Below are 21,624 nucleotides of genomic sequence, written 5' to 3'. Positions count from 1 at the left end.
AGGAGAGAGAGATGGAGGTAAGCAGGGTAGGTGAGGTTACGGAGGTGTTGAGGGCCCAGGCCTTGAGACTCTGTGGCCTCTCTTGAAGCTGGTTTCCAAAACATTTACAGCGCCGGGCGCTATGCTGCACGGCTCCGCTCCCTCATTAAAGCACAGGCCTCCTCTCCTCTCCTCCAGCCCAACTAGCTACGGCTGTCTGTGGAAGCCTGCAACATAGAGCCCAAACAGCAATGCACACAAGTGCGAAAAAAGGAATAAAAAGCATTTATCTCTCCTCTCTCCGTCCCTAGCCAGTTAAGGCTTGGAAGAGACAGAAACTTCTCTATCTGTTTACTGTTATTGTTTTTCCCCTTACCCATAAGCCTCTTTGTCTTCTCTTATCGGAGGAGTTATGCGTTCAGCTCTTGTGATCTGTATCTCCAAATTTGATTGGGGATATTTGGTGGGAATGTGTTATTGCATTCTGCCGTTATTGTCTCACCTTTTTTAAAACCCAGTTGTTGGGGTTTTAATGTAGAGGTGTGGTATCTGTTCCAGCAGGGCTCAGTGTGTAGAACAGTAAGACATGCTCTCCTCTAGTCCTACCATTGCTTTGCTTAACAATGTGCACCAGCCAGAAAAGTCCATTAATTCAACAGCTCATCATCTTAAGCGCCCACACGAGAGAAAGGGTTTGCAAAGCGCCTGCCACGTCTCTACCAGCCATCTATCACTTAAGTCACTCAGGAGCACAGAGACAGAACAAGACGAGTAGGACAGAATGAAAGAGGGATATGAGTGAGGGAGGGGGTGAGAAGGAAGAGCCAAGGACAGGACAGATATATCAAGTAAGATGCAGGTAGTAGGTGTTCAAAGCAGAAAAGTGGAACACAGAAAGGAATCGGCTGCTCCTATAACCGACCTGTCATTTGAATCAAAGGCTCTAATCAAAATTGTATCAATTAATTGATCTTTCCTCTTGCGCTTTGCCATGAGTGCAATTGAGTTTCCTCCTCGCTCCTGCCCCACCACCAGAGAGCCATGCTCTACACACCATAAACTATGTTCATTAATAATGATCAAGGAATCCTCTAATCTGGGGTGAAATATGATATGATAGCTATTTCCCTGAGATACTTAGTTTGCAGGACAACTCTTCATCTCCCCAGCTACTTCCAAAGCACAGGGGAAACCAGCATGTCTTTCATGCTGCGTTGTTCTTTAGTACTACTAACAATGTACTCCACTGTTCTAACAACGTAACTTTAATCACAAGTGATGTGGGACAATGAGTGTAACACTGTCTTCTCCTGTTTGTCTTAATAGGGTAACCAAGAGGCCACCAACCCCCCAGAAGCCATGGCCCAGCCGTACACGCCTGCCCAGTACCCGCCTCCCCCACAGAATGGCATCCCGGCCGAGTTTGCGGCACCCCACCCCCTCCCCACGCAGGACTACACCGGGCAGAACAGGGTGCCCGAGCACGCCATGACCCTCTACACCCCCACACAGACGCACAGTGAGCCGCCGGGCACCGACAACAACACGCCCGCCATCACCGCCAACACGACTGTACCGGTCAGTACCGCTCAACAACACAACACACACCTGGCATTATCTTAAATTAGGTTGATGACCGGAGGTGTTTAAGGAACCTTAGCCTTAAGACCATTACCAGTAGGATTGTTAATAAATGCTTGGAAGCAGGAAGTGATGGAATATTACATATGGCGGTCATAAGGTTGTGCAGCGGCTCATTCGGTTAGGTAACGTTAACGTTACACAACTACCCAGAGTGTACAAGGGTGCAGGAGTAGACTTTGATGTCAGAAAATACATAAAGATGTCAAAGAGTGGAGCTGATTCTGCGTGAGTTGGAGTTGATTGAACTTAATTGGAAACGTTGTGGCGAAATCAAAGTGCATTTTTGAGAAGCCGGGCTCTCTGGAAAACATGGAAACCTGAAGGGTTTTATTTATTTCCGCCAGTGAGATTCAACATGCTGTACACATGAATCATTTAGGCTCTGTGAAAGGGGGACAAGCCCTCCCCCTGATCCATTTGGTTGTGGAGTTAGTGGAAAGGAGAGGAGGGAAAGTTGCACTCTATGCCTGCAGGGGCCTGGGCTTGGCCAGCCAAAAAGCCCTGCCTAATTGGTCAAATTAGCTAATTAGCTATAAATGTATATAAACCTCTGAGAATGTCCCTCAACATATTGCACTGCCTCCTGAGGAGCAGCCGCTAAGCCAGGATTATCCACAAACACTTTCTCTGAGTTAAATATGGGGAATTCAGCAAACAGCTATTATTCCATAGTAAGATATGTCAAATTCACCATACTGACAGCTATTTTACCATAGTAGAATATGTCAAATTCACCATACTGACAGCTATTTTACCATAGTAGAATATGTCAAATTCACCATACCCTGCAGCTATTTCTCCACAGTAAAATATGTTGAATTCAGCATATTACATCACAATTTTTCCATGTAGTTAAAACAGCTTGAATTCAACCGTGTTGTTATTTTTTCATAATTTGATATGTCAAATACTGAATATTACACAGCTACTTTCCGTAGTTAAATATATAAAATTCTACATATAACAGCTAGTTTCTGTCATGGTTAACTATGTTGAGTTCAGCATATTCAGCAGCCTATACTTTGGACCGATAGGACAGAGCAAACACTATAGCGATGTGAGCCCACCAGGTAGGTGTTGACATGTGGTTTAAATTAAGTGAAAGTATACATAATATATTTTATATCTAAAATATGCCATAACCTGGGATTCACCCTTTCTGGAGGTGGTTGAGGATCAGAGAGGAGGATTCAGCAGAAGTCTCCCTCTCTCTAACTCCTGATAATACCAGCGGGAGAAAATGTGACTTCCGTCCGGCCTTTCTTCCTCTCCTCCCTCTCTTCCTCTCCTCCTCTCACATGAAACCACTTGATGGGAGAGGTCAGCTGGGGGTCAAGGCTGCTCCTCTGAGGGATTCAAGTCACCCATAAAAACATCATTAACAACTCCATTTTCCTAAACATAGAAGCACTGAAGCAAATCAGCTGTGAATTACAGGTACAGATATAGCAAAGCCATGTGCATAACTGTAGCATTGCTCTGTAATGAAATCATGTTTGATTTGAAGATGTGTGTGACTCCGTTATCATGGCTGACTCTTAATGGCAACTACACAGATACACTGTGTTCAGTGAGTTAGGAGAGACTTAGCAGGAGGTTCCACTCCCTTGCTCAGAACCCTGCCGTGTCGCTGCCTCTCATTCCCCCACGCCACTCACTTCTCCTCTCGCCATTTTATATTTCATTTCATCTGTCCACCCGCTGTGAAGAAAGCCAAGTGACGTGGCCATGGAGAGATGAGAGACAGCCCTGCTTTCCTTCACGGCTCCCTCCCTCCCGCTCTCTCATTATCTTTCTTCCTCTCCCTTTCCCTCCCTTTCTTTCCCCCACTCTCTCTTTCTCTCTCTACCCCTCTCTCTCTCCATCTCTCTCCATCTCTCCCTGCCAGTGAGGAGAGAGGGATCAGATTAGTGGGCTGTAAACAGAGTGGCTGGCTAATCCCTGGGGCCGCTGGTGTAGGGGAGCCCTCCCCACCGCTGTGCCCCCCACCACCACTGCTGCTCCGCGCTGCGCTCCCCTGCTTTAATGACAGAGCCAGCCTGTTTGCTTTGGGTGCCACAGAAGGGCGCGGGTGTCTTTGATTAGGACACCCTGCAGAAACATAGATTGGGGAGCAGATCAGCACTCACTGGGCTCCCACTCCTCAGTGCTTTACTCTGGCCGTCTTGGAAAACTTATAGACTTTAAAAGAGTCATGAGGAAAAGAGAATGAAATGCATGGATTCTGTGTGAATTCCCGGCGGAGGGTTGGCAGTGTGTGTTTAATGAGGGCTTGCCTCTCCTCTCTCCTCATCTCTCCAGTCAGTCAGTCCTCCTCTACTCCAGGGAGGTGCTGTTGTCCAGACTCAGACCTCTGGGGCCTGCTGTGTGACTCCCATGTTCAAACGACACTCACATGAAAGCGGGTGACTTGAGGATAGAAAGAGGCAGGCAAACTTTCTCCAAATCCTCAGAGAGAGAATGGGACTGTAGAAAGGGGCTGCCAGCAAGTTCTGTTTAAAAAAAGCGGAGCTCGTTATCTAGCAAGCGCCATTCAAATAGTCCAAGGTTGGGTTTGGATTTCATGAGTTATCATTCTTTTTATTCAGATAACAAATTAAGGCAGTGTCGTTAGGACTGCACTCAATTCCAGATTTTTCAAAGTCTGTGTCAGCTGCATGAGGACTATCCAAAGTGGATTCTGGGAGCTTGTGATAACACAGACACATGGGCTATACATATGCAGACATACATACAGTTCAAGCACATGGAAGAGTATGCACACTCACTCAGATGATCTCTCTTAGAGAGAGTTTGCGATTCGCAAGAGATTCTAGCAGCCTATGCCTGGATGATGAGTGTATATATGACCCAGTTAAAGGGGATGTCTGTGTTATCTATAGGAATAGCAGGCCAGGGGGAGGGAGGGGGGGGGTCTCTACTCTACCTCTCTCTCACCCCCTGCTATTTCAGGTGACTGAAGAAGGGATTTGTTTACAGCTTCTTTAGAGAAGAAGAGACAAACAATGGAGGATTAGATGGGGGGGGTGCATTAAAGGAAGGCATTATAATTCTTGTGAGCGACGACTCGGTATGCCCCCCACTTAATCGGATGTAATCTACCTGCTTGGCGGCGTTCCAATCAGATAGTTTCAATTATGTGCTTGTAATGCCACTGAGAGGAGGGGGAATGTGCTGAGCACAGCACTTTGAAAGCGATTTGCAAATAACGGCGAGGGAGTCTGTTAGAGGAATGAATGAACAGGAAGCAGGGTGGGTGACTCGCCGCCCGAGATGACAGCTACGCTTGGCGGGGACAGTAGTGGCAGGCGGCGGGTGGCGGTGACGCCTGGGGTTGCATCAGCCTCCCTCCCTCGCCATGACTGTGACAGCAGCTGCCAGGTCGGTAAAGTGCCACCGAACGGGGTCTCCTATGGCAGGATTATTCAACCGGGGGTCCGGGGAAATATATATTTTTTAAATAAGTGGATCCCCCCCCCCCATGTTTTTATGAATATCGCTAGCAACAGCAGAATAAACACATTTTTTATTATATACATACTGTAGAACAGATGAGAATATCATATTTCTAATGATGTCAATATTATTCTTCAACTCTGAATATTGAGCAAATTACACTCATTGGAGTATCTGACATAGGCTTTGAAACAGCACCTGTGAAAAGGCTACCAGTGTGGCAAGTGTCGCTGGCTGCTGGAAAGCTTTCTTGACTTGGACATTCATTTTTACCAACACATGGCTAACCTTTGTTTAACCAGATAAACAGCTGCTCTAGGCGAAAATGAGTTTGGAGTTACCTTTCTAACTAATAGACTATGTTAGTTATTGATTTGATTTATTAGGATCCCCATTAGCTGACGTTAACAGCGACAGCTAGTCTCACTGGGTAACATAACAAAAAAGACATTACAGACAAAAGACTTTACAAGTTACATACATTTAAAAACATGAACATGCAGTGTGTGTGTAAAAACAGGAACATGTAGTGTGTGTGTAAAAACAGGAACATGTAGTGTGTGTGTAAAAACATGAACATGTAGTGTGTGTGTAAAAACATGAACATGTAGTGTGTGTAAAAACAGGAACATGTAGTGTGTGTGTAAAAACAGGAACATGTAGTGTGTGTGTAAAAACATGAACATGTAGTGTGTGTGTAAAAACATGAACATGTAGTGTGTGTGTAAAAACATGAACATGTAGTGTGTGTGTAAAAACAGGAACATGTAGTGTGTGTGTAAAAACAGGAACATGCAGTGTGTGTGTGTGTAAAAACAGGAACATGTAGTGTGTGTGTAAAAACAGGAACATGTAGTGTGTGTGTAAAAACAGGAACATGTAGTGTGTGTGTAAAAACATGAACATGTAGTGTGTGTAAAAACATGAACATGTAGTGTGTGTGTAAAAACAGGAACATGTAGTGTGTGTGTAAAAACAGGAACATGCAGTGTGTGTAAAAACAGGAACATGTAGTGTGTGTGTAAAAACAGGAACATGTAGTGTGTGTGTAAAAACATGAACATGTAGTGTGTGTGTAAAAACATGAACATGTAGTGTGTGTGTAAAAACAGGAACATGTTGTGTGTGTGTAAAAACATGAACGTGTAGTGTGTGTGTAAAAACATGAACATGTAGTGTGTGTAAAAACATGAACATGTTGTGTGTGTGTAAAAACAGGAACATGTAGTGTGTGTGTAAAAACATGAACATGTAGTGTGTGTGTAAAAACAGGAACATGTTGTGTGTGTGTAAAAACATGAACGTGTAGTGTGTGTGTAAAAACAGGAACGTGTAGTGTGTGTGTAAAAACAGGAACATGTAGTGTGTGTAAAAACAGGAACATGTAGTGTGTGTGTAAAAACAGGAACATGTAGTGTGTGTGTAAAAACATGAACGTGTAGTGTGTGTGTAAAAACAGGAACGTGTAGTGTGTGTGTAAAAACATGAACGTGTAGTGTGTGTGTAAAAACATGAACGTGTAGTGTGTGTGTAAAAACAGGAACATGTAGTGTGTGTGTAAAAACAGGAACATGTAGTGTGTGTGTAAAAACAGGAATACGTAGTGTGTGTGTAAAAACAGGAACATGTAGTGTGTGTAAAAACATGAACGTGTAGTGTGTGTGTAAAAACATGAACATGTAGTGTGTGTGTAAAAACAGGAACATGTAGTGTGTGTGTAAAAACAGGAACATGTAGTGTGTGTGTAAAAACAGGAACATGTAGTGTGTGTGTAAAAACAGGAACATGTAGTGTGTGTGTAAAAACATGAACATGTAGTGTGTGTGTAAAAACATGAACATGTAGTGTGTGTGTGTGCATCTATCAGTTACACATACAGTACATGTCAGTACATACACACAACAAGTTTACACACAAGAGTTTACACTTCCTCTTCAAATTATAATGTGAAGGGGTCAAAATATTTACCAAATGTATTCATTTTAAAATGTTGATAACTTTTCCTTTCCATTAACATTCACCGGATGATAAGACAAGATGTCTTTGCTAACGTATGATGGGTATTGCCGGTTGCCTGGGAGGGGGTCCCTGGGCAAGAAAAGGTTGAAGACCCCTGTCATATGGTAATGCACATGTAATTATTTTACACTGTAACCATCTCACCTTCTCCCAACCAGCCTGGATCCAGATGATCCCTCAGGAGGAGCCATGGAGAGACAAGGGCACTAAACTCACTGACAGAAACACAGAGATCCACAGATGGAGTCTGGGTTAAATAGCTATAGCTGTATGAGTGCCAGTCGTATTTACCTCTAGTCAGTATGGAAGAAGTGTGTGAAGTAAAAGTGAATCTGAAGGTTTGCTAACACACAGCTAGAGGACCCCATGATAAGAAGCCAGTAGCCAAGCTGGAGGACAGGACAGTGAGTCAGTCGTTGTGCAGTCTGGTAACATACGGTAAAGGTTGATAGAGTCATGTGTGACCGATGAAACAGATTGACCCGCGGTCCCCAGTGCCTTGTCACCCTCCACAGTAGTCGGGCATCTGTCTGCCGTGTGTCACCCTGGGACCCAACATGGCAACTCAGGCTATTAACCTCTAGTACAGGAGGACATGGCACACTGATGACCCCTTCACCCGCCACTCCACCCCTCCACTACTCTACCAGTCTGATACTGGAACTAGCTAGCCCAGCTCACCCCTCCACTACTCTACCAGTCTGATACTGGAACTAGCTAGCCCAGCTCACCTCTCCACTACTCTACCAGTCTGATACTGGAGCTAGCTAGCCCAGCTCACCCCTCCACTACTCTACCAGTCTGATACTGGAGCTAGCTAGCCCAGCTCACCCCTCCACTACTCTACCAGTCTGATACTGGAGCTAGCTAGCCCAGCTCACCCCTCCACTACTCTACCAGTCTGATACTGGAACTAGCTAGCCCAGCTCACCCCTCCACTACTCTACCAGTCTGATACTGGAGCTAGCTAGCTAGCCCAGCTCACCCCTCCACTACTCTACCAGTCTGATACTGGAGCTAGCTAGCCCAGCTCACCCCTCCACTACTCTACCAGTCTGATACTGGAGCTAGCTAGCCCAGCTCACCCCTCCACTACTCTACCAGTCTGACACTGGAACTAGCTAGCCCAGCTCACCCCTCCACTACTCTACCAGTCTGACACTGGAGCTAGCTAGCCCAGCTCACCCCTCCACTACTCTACCAGTCTGACACTGGAGCTAGCTAGCCCAGCTCACCCCTCCACTACTCTACCAGTCTGATACTGGAGCTAGCTAGCCCAGCTCACCCCTCCACTACTCTACCAGTCTGATACTGGAGCTAGCTAGCCCAGCTCACCCCTCCACTACTCTACCAGTCTGATACTGGAGCTAGCTAGCCCAGCTCACCCCTCCACTACTCTACCAGTCTGATACTGGAGCTAGCTAGCCCAGCTCACCCCTCCACTACTCTACCAGTCTGATACTGGAGCTAGCTAGCCCAGCTCACCCCTCCACTACTCTACCAGTCTGATACTGGAGCTAGCTAGCCCAGCTCACCCCTCCACTACTCTACCAGTCTGATACTGGAGCTAGCTAGCCCAGCTCACCCCTCCACTACTCTACCAGTCTGATACTGGAGCTAGCTAGCCCAGCTCACCACTCCACTACTCTACCAGTCTGATACTGGAGCTAGCTAGCCCAGCTCACCCCTCCACTACTCTACCAGTCTGATACTGGAGCTAGCTAGCCCAGCTCACCCCTCCACTACTCTACCAGTCTGATACTGGAGCTAGCTAGCCCAGCTCACCCCTCCACTACTCTACCAGTCTGATACTGGAGCTAGCTAGCCCAGCTCACCCCTCCACTACTCTACCAGTCTGATACTGGAGCTAGCTAGCCCAGCTCACCCCTCCACTACTCTACCAGTCTGATACTGGAGCTAGCTAGCCCAGCTCACCCCTCCACTACTCTACCAGTCTGATACTGGAACTAGCTAGCCCAGCTCACCCCTCCACTACTCTACCAGTCTGATACTGGAGCTAGCTAGCTAGCCCAGCTCACCCCTCCACTACTCTACCAGTCTGATACTGGAGCTAGCTAGCCCAGCTCACCCCTCCACTACTCTACCAGTCTGATACTGGAGCTAGCTAGCCCAGCTCACCCCTCCACTACTCTACCAGTCTGATACTGGAGCTAGCTAGCCCAGCTCACCCCTCCACTACTCTACCAGTCTGATACTGGAGCTAGCTAGCCCAGCTCACCCCTCCACTACTCTACCAGTCTGATACTGGAGCTAGCTAGCCCAGCTCACCCCTCCACTACTCTACCAGTCTGATACTGGAGCTAGCTAGCCCAGCTCACCCCTCCACTACTCTACCAGTCTGATACTGGAGCTAGCTAGCCCAGCTCACCCCTCCACTTCTCTACCAGTCTGATACTGGAGCTAGCTAGCCCAGCTCACCCCTCCACTACTCTACCAGTCTGATACTGGAGCTAGCTAGCCCAGCTCACCCCTCCACTACTCTACCAGTCTGATACTGGAGCTAGCTAGCCCAGCTCACCCCTCCACTACTCTACCAGTCTGATACTGGAACTAGCTAGCCCAGCTCACCCCTCCACTACTCTACCAGTCTGATACTGGAGCTAGCTAGCCCAGCTCACCCCTCCACTACTCTACCAGTCTGATACTGGAGCTAGCTAGCCCAGCTCACCCCTCCACTACTCTACCAGTCTGATACTGGAACTAGCTAGCCCAGCTCACCCCTCCACTACTCTACCAGTGTGATACTGGAACTAGCTAGCCCAGCTCACCCCTACACTACTCTACCAGTCTGATACTGGAACTAGCTAGCCCAGCTCACCCCTACACTGGCTCCTGTGCCCTTCTCCACATGATAACCTCTGAACATGACTAAACATCACTGAACACAGGGCTTTCAGACCTGCCATCACCAATGTGCCCTACCTGGATGGCTGGAGGGGAGACTAAGTGGGACCTTGAATCAAACAACTGTCAGTGTTAACAATGTATGTCACCATCTCCGAATGGGCCATAAAAGCAAATAAATGAGGGCCATTACAGTGGAGATTGTGATTATGATAATGAGAATAATAAAGGCGATCATCATTATGATCATGATGATAATGATAATACTGTGATGATGAATTATAATGAATAAATCCCTAGCCCATTTCCTAAATGGTGGGATATGTATCACCCAGGGGCCTGCAGCCACCCGACGGCCTTGGAGCAGGGAGCGGGTTGTTGGATGGTGGAGAGAGGTGTGTGTTTGTGTGTGTGTGTGTGTGTGTGTGTGTGTGTGTGTGTGTGTGTGTATGTGTGTGTGTGTGTGTGTGTGTGTGTGTGTGTGTGTGTGTGTGTGTGTGTGTGTGTACATGTGCTTGTCTGTACATGTGTTTGTCTGTATGTGCACATCTGTCAGCCTTTTTTGTTCTCGATCTAAGGTTCCTCTCTTTTCACTCTGTCGTCCTTCACTATCTTATTTCCCCTTCTCTCTCTCTCTCCCTCTCCCTCTCTCTCTCTCTGTGTTTTGTGTGTGTGTGTGTGTGTGTGTGTGTGTGTGTGTGTGTGTGTGTGTGTGTGTGTGTGTGTGTGTGTGTGTGTGTGTGTACTCGGGGGGTGTCTGTGTATGTGACTCCAGCCAGCCTGTGTAATATGGAGTGTTTGCCATTGCTCAAGGAGCACATCCCTGGGGACCTTGGTGTTTACATATCATATTCAAACAGCTTTTGTACTCCCTCTCAATCTAACCAGGCCTCGCTTCCTATTTCACTCCTCTCTCTTTTTCTTTCTGTCTCTTTTTTCCCCCACCTCTCAAAGTTTTTTCATTTATTTCATAACGCCAGAAGTGTCTACAAAAGGTTTTAATTTTGGGTTTTAATTTTGGTAAACACATTTAAATGATGTAATCTATTGTTATGCAGACAGAGTTGGTCCCTAATGATCCTTCCATGGAGAGGGTAAATGGTTCTGATGACCAGTGAAGGTTTTACTGAAAACAAATCTTTTGAAACCCTCTCCCTCTAAAACTGGGTCGGTTTGAGTAAACAAGCCAGCAGCCATGTTGAAATTCATCACTCTTGTCTGAGAGAGAACTAAGTGGGATTTGTCATAGACATCAGACATGTCATTTATATCACAATGTCAGCACTGCATTCGCATAATGATGGAGTCGACAATGTAGGAGCTCTGGGCCTCTGCATTCCTACGGCAGTGTGCAAACAACACCAGTAATGTGTCTCAAGTATAGATGTGTCAGAAGCGCTAGGATCTATATCCATGCCTTTCTGTCAAACCCCTCAATTTTTCTTTCTTGTGGCTCCAGAAGCTAAGTGCAAGAGATTAATAAGCGGATTTGTAATGCATGACCTCAGGTTTTAAACCATAATTCATCAGCTGTTTAGCGTTTTCTGCTTCTTGCCAGATTGAAAAATTGCAGACGCTAAGTAAGTTAGTTAGCCGGTCCCCCTCTGTCTCTCTTCCCCCTCACCATGTGACCCGAAGGTACAGTAGTAGGAACTAATGAGCTGCTTGTGTCTTTCTGCTGTTGTTTCCCTCTGGCAGACAGATGACGTGACGCAATCAGAGGTCTCCCTGCAGCTGCAGCTCTCGGACTCCTCGGAGAAACAGCAGCCCAAGAGGTTACATGTCTCCAACATCCCCTTCCGCTTCCGTGACCCCGACCTGCGGCAAATGTTTGGGGTGAGATCCCTTCCCTCTCCCTGAACTCACTGGGGGAAACCATTCTTTACCCACCCACACATATCATGGTACCTGCCTGGAGTGTGTATTGTCTCCCTCTCTCTCTCTCTCTCTTTCTCTCTCTCTCTCTCTCTCTCTCTCTCTCTAGAAAGTCCAGACACACATTCATCCTGATCCCAGAACAGGTGTACTCTCTTTTCCCTGAAAGTGTAACCTCTCTGTCTCGCATTTCACTCCAGTCCTTAAAATTAACACAACAAAAAAAGTATATAATTATAATGGATCCGAATCGGGAGCATTGCCAAAAATCTAATTTGAATGTTGCACGCTAATTTAGGTCATTATAAGCTACAGGCGTTAATTTTCATCGTTATGGAGACGACGTCAAACTGATGATATTAATTACAGGAGAGCCCTGGCTACGGCGTAATAAATTACTGGACAACACGGCTGCTCTCTCTCTCTCTCTCTCTCTCTCTCTCTCTCTCTCTCTCTCTCTCTCTCTCTCTCTCTCTCTCTCTCTCTCCTCTCTCTCTCTCTCTCTCTCTCTCTCTCTCTCTCTCTCTCTCCTTCCTGTGCTGTCTGATTGTTGGGTTTATTGTTTCCAGCTCTGGAGCAGGTCCTGTGGAATCCAAATTGCCTCAGTAATTAGCTCGGAGGCTTTGTGCGCCTGGCCGACGTGTGTGTGCAGCTTATGTGATGCAAATTTAACAGTGGCCCTCCCAGCAGCCCTCCCCTCCCTAACTTTCCGGGCAGTCGGTGGCTGGGTCCTGGGATTGATGGTTGTGGGCAGAGCTGGTTGCTGGTTGGGAGAGGAGATATCCTGTCTGTGCTGTATTAACGTGCCGGCTCAGCTCCGGCTCCACCCCTGGATATGGCCTCCACAATGACCCTGTGTCTGTGTGTATGTGATCAGTGGTGTGCAGCCCCATCCCTCTGGCTCTAATGGCTGCCCTGACGCCAGGGGCTCAATACACCATTACCGTTACACACGAGCAGAGCCCGCAGACATACAGGCAGGCAGAGGAGCGAAAGGGAAAGGCAGCGGTGAGATGGTGCATGTGTCAATGGTGGAGCAGTGGAACCCAGCGCAGCGCAGCCGAACCCAGCGCTGCTGCCAAGCCCCCAGGACCTCCATCTGCTCCCACAAGTTGTGAAGAGCCCCTCTCTCCAGCTCTCTAGTGACATGCACACTTAGCTGGGACCCTCCATCAGCCACCAGCAGAGAGCTAAAACAGAGACTAGCTAGCACCTGCTAACAGAGACTCTAGCTAGCCCCTAAACAAGGGTGGAGGGTTTGAGAGTTACCCTACCCCTCCGTAGGGGTTAAGGGTGCGGAGGATGACCCTCTGAGTCACTAACGAGGCGCAGAATGAAAGCCTCATTAAGGCGACTGCTGCAGACCTTAATCAGTGATTAGAAAAGTGTGATATTTGAGAGAGCGGGCGATTAGAGGAGTGAAAGGAAAACACTCCAAGCTAGCGTTAGCTCGGGTAGCGCGGCGCACCATGCTGTGCTGCTTGAGGGCGTCCCCCTCATTCTGCTCCTGGGTTCTTCAACAGTACTCCTCCTCGGCTGCTTGACGAGGGCTCTTAGTGAACAAACATCTCTGGGCAATCAGACCTCTGGCCCCCATGCTTTCACACTGAGCTCCAGTCTATCTCACCAGCCACTACTCTGCTGCTCTCAGACAGTAGCAGCACTCTACACTACTACACCATGCTGTATTATGCTAATGATAGCTAGCCTCCTCACAGCATTCAGGTGTTTTAGCCTAGCAGAAGCAGTGATACATACTGTGACCTATCCGTGGTTGGTAGCTCTGCATTCCAGTTGATCACAGTGTAGAAATGCATTTGCATCTCAGATAGGAAGTGGAGCGAATGAGCAAGACCTCATAAAAAAGTGTTCTCGAGGTAGGAATATTAACTAGTGCCTATGATTTTTCCCCAACGGACGCTTTTTCTCATTTCCTTATTGATATGTTGATTGTTTACTATGGCTGATCTGGGGGTGCGGAAGGAAGGAGGTGTCGTCAGTCCCCCAGCTCTGTCTCTGTCTCCTGAGACCCCTCCAATTGATGCCATTGTTTATTGGCTTTGGTGCTGATGCAGCTGTTTGCGCTGGGCTGGGGCTGAGCTGGGGCGTAGAGGGCTGTAGGGAGGGAGGAGAGTGTGGGAGCGGAGCGGCTGAGATCCCCAGTGCCATGTGGGAATCCACTAAGATGACTTCCCCAGAAACTAATTAATCGACGCCACAAGCCCATTACTCTTGGTTAAAACAATTAGCATCTGCACATTGCATGGGGAAGCATTGTCATCTCATGCGAAGAGGGGCATCACACTGGGATGTAAATGCCTCTGTGTGTGATGGAGCTGGGTATGGTAAAGCGCTTCAATTGGAATCAATGGAGCTGAGCACCATACGAGGCAGATGTGGAGAGGGAGCCTATGTAGAATTGAAATCCCAGATGAGCAAGATGGACTTCAGTTTGTGGCCTGGGCTGGGCCTACCCTGGCGTTGCCTGTTGAGAAGGTCATAAATAACTCCAACTTTTTTTCTCAGGCATTGTGGGGGTCAGCACTTGACCCTGGGGGATGAAGGATGTCATATGTGTTTTAGCAGCCCATAAACCCAGCTCCTCCACCAGACCCACTCCCCTCATCATTCTCATCACTCTCCTATGGCCGGAGCAGGCAGATAATAGCCGGTTCTTCCTAACCCCTATTAGTGGCTCAGTCAAACGATCCATCCATTCCCATTGAGCGCCAACCACATGGAAGGCCTATTTCTTCCCTGTTGTGCCCAAATGAAGGCGATGCGGACCGCTTGACAGGGTAATTACTTTTAATGAAATAATACGGCCATTGTAGACAGCAATTAAAAGTGGCTCTCACTCCACTCATTAGGGGGAACTTACGATTGGCTTTCATTCCTCTGTTTTCTAATGATCCAAAGTCGAGCCTGTTAAATCAAAAGGCTTGAGCACGTTAACCCCTTGGGACCATCCCTCGAGTCCTGTTCACTGAGAAAACAACACACACTCACACCAACAAAGAGCGAGAAAAGGAGAGGAGGAGAAAGAGAGAGAAAATGGTAGGTACCTATGTAGAAAGAGAGACAGCTCAGCCACCTGTTTGTTGGGCAGGCAGAAGCCTGCTGGTCTGTCTCTCTTTATGTCAAAGCCTAGTTAACTCTCTCTCTCTCTATCGGTTATCTCTCTCTCTCTCTCGGTTATCTCTCTGTCTCTATCGGTTATCTCTCTCTATCGGTTCAGGGATTTGAGAAAAGGAGTTTTCCTCAGGAGCTGCTTCACATCACAACACGACCTTACAAACAACCACCTTGCCATATGTTGATGTAGCTTTTCTCTGTGTGAAATATCTTCTGTTACTCTAACTGTACTGTGTTTACAATGTTTGTTTTAACAGTTTTTTACATCATTGATTTCATTACATAGAAATAACACAGATAAAACAGTAACTTTATTTTGCATTAAAAAAAGATCATTTGATAAGATCACAATATATATTTGAAATCATTGCATAACAACTGTAATATTTTGGCATGGCAACAATAACCGTTTTCTTACCCTTTTCATAACTTAATCTCTCCTCTCTTGTCTCCTTTCTCGCCACAGCAATTTGGAAAGATTCTAGATGTGGAGATTATCTTTAATGAGCGAGGATCCAAAGTAAGTGAACTAGAACCCCAGCTGCTTCATTACCATGTACTTCTTCTGTTTAGTAATGATGGCATTAGTGCCGTGTGTACATTGGCTCAGACTACTGCTCTCTAAGCCTGGTCCTGGTGAGCTGGAGAACTGCGTTCAGACATTCACTCCTCTCTCTGCTGCCTCTTTGGTTGTTGTTCTAGCTTTGTGCTCCAGTTGGGGAATCATTACCCCTGTCAATCAATCAATCAATCTGTGATTGAGCTGTCTCAAAATGCACTTAATCCAGTACTGTAGCTCTCTGGACCAGGAATACAGACCTCTAGTTTAGAAACTAATAGTCAACCCAGATCAAATATCAAGTGCTATAGCAAATATAGAACCATCACCGCCAAAACTGACTCAGTGTCTACAGTAGCTCTATACCATGTCTTATATAACATCCTCTGGTGTAAACAGCACAGTGCTGGTCATCCACTGTTTATTTAATCGTCTGTGCCAAGCTCCAGAGCATTCCATTCATAAATTAGACAGCCTCCTCTAGCTGGGTGTTCAACCATGAATGGGATCGATTCCCACTCTTACCTGGTAGTTTGGGGTCTGTATAAGGTATGCAGCCAGCCTCCATCTGGGAACCTATACTCTGCTCCAACTCAGCCCCCACAGCCAGACAAGATTGAGCACCGGATAAAGCTGCCTCCTCTGCTGTAACAAGCATTTATTGTTTGTGCCCTACAAAGCCATTACCCATGATGCCTCTCTCCTGCACCCTGCGCGCTATATAATGAACCTAGCAGGCCATTAATAAACAATCTATTTTCTATGAAGCTTTGGCAATTTGCATTCAATATGTTTGTCTCCTTTGAAAAATGGTGGCTCCACTCTCCCTCCGTGTAAGCTAATTATTTGTGCATGATAAAAAAAGATAGAGGGGCCAACCATAGTCGGGCAAAATGTCCAAAGGATTAATTTTGCCCTCAATTCCTTTTGAATTTATTTCTTTATCTCTCTCTCCCCAAGGACAGCTACCATGTTATGTATGCCAGGAATAGGAGCTCGGAGATCCTGTGTATGCATACAAGATCACAATGCTCTCCATCTCTCACATGTATTATATATCTTCAAGCAATTATCAGCCTGGCCGTGGCTCCCTCTCCCTCCCATCCCTCTATATGTATATATAGAAACCAAAGGACTGGGACTTGTTGGGCCAGCATATCTGAAGGCTGGTGATGGATCTCAGGCCCAGTCTCCCAGTCCCCATAACTCAAGCTGGTGACAAAGGCCTCATGGGAGGGGGCACGTGGGGGTGGAAGATGGGGGATGGGGAGGAGGGTATTTTGGTGTGAGTTTAAAGGCGACATCCCCATTGTAAAGCCAGTGTTTTTTTCTTCCACCTCCTTAGAGGTAGCATGTGATTTATTAATGTACATATGTTGTTGGTGATATGTATGTACCTTTACTACCAACCAATACCTTGATAGCATGGTAAATGCCCCATCACATTTTAGACACAGCTAATACAATGATGAATACTAATATAATGATATGTCTAAGAAAAAGAGACAACATATGGCTTAATTTAATTGCTACAGTGCATACTTTGGCTATTGTAATGGATTAGAAATGGTTGATGATGGAATTAAACTAAATTGCTTGAAGAATTTATGAATATTCCTTCCTTGCTCAACTTCATCTCATTCCAATGGGGGTTGGGGGTTGTTTTTCATAAGGCTACTGTTGAAGTCTTCACAATAATGATTAGACTATAATGTTGCGTAACAGAGTGTAATGCCTGCGATGCTCAGAGACATTCTCCAGAGGTGGTTTGTGGTGTTTAATTGGGTAAAACAGGCAGGTTTGTTAGTGTGTGTGAGGTTGTCATCCTTATCTCTCCTTGGATCTCTCTTTGCTGTTCCTGACGTCTCACTAACAACCACACAATTAATAACACCGCTTATATACATCTCTACTTCCTGCTGCTCACCTAGTCCTCTCCTTCTTCTCTCCTTCTCTCCTTCCTCCTCTCTAATCCCCCTCCTACCCTATATTTTACCCACCCTGTCCACCTTCCTGTCCCTGTCTGTCTTACTGGCCTGGTGACACACGTGGCTCTCTCTTAGGGCTTTGGGTTTGTAACTTTTGAAACGAGCACAGATGCCGACCGTGCGCGGGAGAAACTAAACGGTACAATCGTAGAGGGACGCAAAATAGAGGTGCTTTTCCTTATTTCCTGTTTCTTCTTCTTCTTCTTCCTCCTGCCTGCTGACCTCTCCCATGCCCCTGCTCTCACCTTTGTCCCACAAGAGACCTGCACATAAGCATGTGCCCGCTGTGTGTGTGTGTGCGTGCATGCATGCATAATGGTATGTGTCGGAAGCACTTAGTGGAACCAGGAATCCATACATGTCAAGGTGGACGTGCAAGTTGTTCATCAATATGACTGGAGAGGGAATGCATGCTCTCATCATCCCATAAGGACCTCACTGTCACGTCTGGATAAAGAAGACCTGTCTACTTACCTACCAACAGACCCTGTTGACATCATTTGGTCTTGCCCATTTAAAAAAAAAAAAATCTTAATTTTGGTCTTGTTTACTGTAAATGAAGGCCCCTATTCAGACCTTCCCATCAGGCCAATATGGAGGAAATCTAAGGGGTCTGTCTTCTTGTTTTTCTTTTGAATCCATTTGTTTATCCAACCAATTACCTGTGTTGCTTTTGGCTTTTTCTCTTTCATATCCGTAGGTAATTGGTGCATGCTTTCCCACTTGCTACAGTAATTGAATCATCTCAAAAGAAAATGTAAATGAGGAATAAATTCATGTAAAGGTGATTCAAGGCCATTGTCTCCTCTGGCTATTTTAACCTCTCCAGTCTTGTGAACCTCTATGGTAATTTGCATAATTCTGACACATTTTACTGAATCTGTGTGGTATTTCTCTGCCAGTCATTGCCTTTTGGAAGGGTATGTTATAACTGTGGCACCATTTTGTTTTTGGGGGGAACAGGTGAATAATGCAACAGCAAGAGTGATGACAAACAAAAAAGTTGCCAACCCGTACACAAATGGTAAGATCTGCCTCTTGTCTAAGCTACAACTTTGTTCAGATACTGTACATGAAGGACAATATTTACTAGTTTGGGCTTCTCTCCCTCTCTCTCTCTCCCTCCATAGGCTGGAAGCTGAATCCTGTGGTGGGAGCTGTCTATGGTCCTGAACTGTATGCTGGTAGGAGATCCTTCTCTACTACACTCCTCTAGTCTAGCACCACTCTAACTCTACTACACTCCTCTAGTCTAGCACCACTCTAACTCTACTACACTCCTCTAGTCTAGCACCACTCTAACTCTACTACACTCCTCTAGTCTAACACCATTCTAACTCTACTACACTCCTCTAGTCTAGCACCACTCTAACTCTACTACACTCCTCTAGTCTAGCACCACTCTAAATCTACTACACTCCTCTAGTCTAACACCATTCTAACTCTACTACACTCCTCTAGTCTAGCACCACTCTAACTCTACTACACTCCTCTAGTCTAGCACCACTCTAAATCTACTACACTCCTCTAGTCTAGCACCACTCTAACTCTACTACACTCCTCTAGTCTAGCACCACTCTAACTCTACTACACTCCTCTAGTCTAGCACCACTCTAACTGTACTACACTCCTCTAGTCTAGCACCACTCTAACTCTACTACACTCTAGCAGTGTTTCTATCACACAGACCCAATTCACATCTACCCACTGGTTTTATTAGAATCTGGCTCAGTCTCAACCTGCTTCTAACACACAATTCTCTGTAGATCAAAGTGGATCTGGAATAGAATTGTGGGCCAGATAAGAAGTGGATGATCCAAGCCTCACAGAGAGAGTGGAGGCAGCCTGAGCAATTGTTTGTGGGGTGTTCACTGTAAAGCCGGGAAAAAATATTTTAAGGCCAAGCCGCCCCAGCAACTGTTATCAGATTGGGGAGGCTGCTGCCGTGGATGGATTTGCCAAGTGCGCCAGATTGACTTTTACAGAGCTAACCGAATAAGGGAGATTGAGTGAGCGATATTGTTGGCACCTTCCCTGTCGAAGGCTGGTATTCCTCATGGTCAGGGTAATGGAGGGATGAGACAAGCTCAGTGGGGTTTTCCCTATCTCTCTCCCTCTACATGCCACTTTTATTGCTGTATGTTATATGAACCCTTTGCATTTTAATGAGGGGGAAATGGTACTATTTCATTTGGAAGAAGTGCTGAGCACATCGCGCCACTTTAACGGCTTTCCTTTCTGCTCATTAGACTAAAATCTGTTCATTCCCCGGACAGCTTTACGGCGAACCTCTAAATAACTGTCCATGACAGAAAGCAGTCATCTATCATTTTTATTTATATCTCCAGACCCCCTCACCCTCCTCCCACCGCTCCCCCGGTTCCAACGCCATCTTCCCTTGACAATTACCCCCCCCCCCCCCCCACACACACACACACACACACACACAAAACCATCCCTTTCCCAATACATACACACAAACACACTCCTCATGAAATTCTCAGATGCATTCAAAATCATGCAGATCACATACAAATGAATACAAGATATGTTTATATATATCCACAACACTCAAATTTTTTCATAGATTCTCACATTCCTATACAGACATATTCTGACCTATGCAGCACATATACACGTATACACACACACACACACACAAAACACACACACACATGCACCCACACACACACACACAAACACACACACACGGATACACACACACACGGATACAAACACACTAGCCCAAATCATGTAATAAATCATAGGGAATGTGGACCACCATTCCAGGCAGGGGGAAGCGGGGTGCAATGGTGATTTATTGGCTGCTAATTTTTCAAGACGTCTTGACATAGCACTGAAGTTTGCCAAGCCTAAACGACAACATATGCTTGCCAGCTGGGGAGATGGGAAACATAAATAAGAGATACATTTCTGTAACAAAAAACCTAACTAGGAGCCAACAGGTCAGCCTTTAAAAAACAGCTGACCATGTTTTTGATCATTTTGTTATGACCCCGAATGAAGAAACACATTTTAGTGGTTCCATCCATGGAGTTATTCTTGAATAATCATGGCTACATTTAATATACTTTGGGTGGGAGTGAAATGGGATGTAAAGGTGATTAATCACTGTTTATCAGTCCTCATTTCTGTGCGGGAGATCAGTGAAATTGGGAGCCATAAATCGTGGCGTGGTGACAGCGCACTCCGTCTCCATTCGTCCTGGCGCTACAGGTTTATTGTCCTCAAAACCCATTCAGGAGAATGACGGATGAGAGCTTCACGCAGGCTCCCCGCTCTTAACCTCTTGCAGGGTACACTGGCTCCTCCTACTGATGGGAGGCTGCGTGGCGGGGACTGGGGTAGTGGCGGCGCCAGCCCTGTGGTGTGTACCCCCGGACCCGTGTCCTCGGCTGCCTCCTGCCTCCTCTCCCCTGCAACCCAAACCTTCCCTGGAGCCCTCAGTAAGGGGGCTGTGGAGGGGGTCCTGTGAACAGCAGGCGCATTAGGTTCCCACTCAAATGGACAGGGGGTGGGGGGATGTTAGGGCAGAGACAGATAGCATTGTCTGGTATGGGGGATATTTTCGTAGAGAGACATTTTCAGGGAGAAATGTATATTACTATGAAAATATGATTATTATGTAATACCTCAACTCATGAATGATGGTAGGATGTATTTCAATGGTGTATTTCCTAGTCTTTTCTATAGCATGGTGTGTCAATTTCAGGACCATGGACAGCTACCAAGCAGCTCTGCCTGCCTACACGAATCAGGGAATCCATTTCAAACAAGCACTGTACGAGTCAGAGAGCCCCTTCTTCTCTCTCTGCTACTAATTCCTAAGGGGATAGAAGGAGATGAGTAGAGCTCTTGATGTTTTCACTTCCAAAGGTGAAGTTTGGTGTGGACCGTCTGAAAGCCACCAGCTGAGTAAATTACAGAATAGAAAGGCTAATTGTCATCTTAATATATCTGGACAGATCCTCTCATTGTTGAGGGGATAATTAAGCTCCTGTGGCTTGATTAGATTAAGCTATTTTGGGTCCCCAGTGCTTAGATTAAGTGCTCATTCCACAGATTCTTTTGAGCAGGACGCAT

General features: G+C 46.3%; 1 protein-coding gene across 5 annotated transcripts in view; it reads left to right on the top strand.

Moving 5' to 3' along the window:
- Nucleotides 1-21,624, top strand: part of LOC115171427 (RNA binding protein fox-1 homolog 3) — a 242,826-nt gene that overhangs the window by 198,167 nt on the left and 23,035 nt on the right. For 4 of the 5 annotated variants that reach the window (XM_029728232.1, XM_029728230.1, XM_029728234.1 and 1 more), the window contains 6 exons: nucleotides 1,306-1,557; nucleotides 11,662-11,799; nucleotides 15,440-15,493; nucleotides 17,596-17,688; nucleotides 18,484-18,544; nucleotides 18,651-18,704. In XM_029728232.1, the coding sequence (XP_029584092.1) occupies nucleotides 1,306-1,557; nucleotides 11,662-11,799; nucleotides 15,440-15,493; nucleotides 17,596-17,688; nucleotides 18,484-18,544; nucleotides 18,651-18,704 (652 nt within the window). The remainder of the gene's footprint in view (nucleotides 1-1,305; nucleotides 1,558-11,661; nucleotides 11,800-15,439; nucleotides 15,494-17,595; nucleotides 17,689-18,483; nucleotides 18,545-18,650; nucleotides 18,705-21,624) is intronic. The other variant, XM_029728233.1, reaches the window with a different exon arrangement.

Source organism: Salmo trutta, chromosome 32 (genome assembly GCF_901001165.1).
Source record: "Salmo trutta chromosome 32, fSalTru1.1, whole genome shotgun sequence".
NCBI classification, from domain to species: domain Eukaryota; kingdom Metazoa; phylum Chordata; class Actinopteri; order Salmoniformes; family Salmonidae; genus Salmo; species Salmo trutta.
The sequence above is the reverse complement of the archived record's forward strand: the minus strand, read 5'-3'. Positions and strand labels throughout refer to the sequence as shown.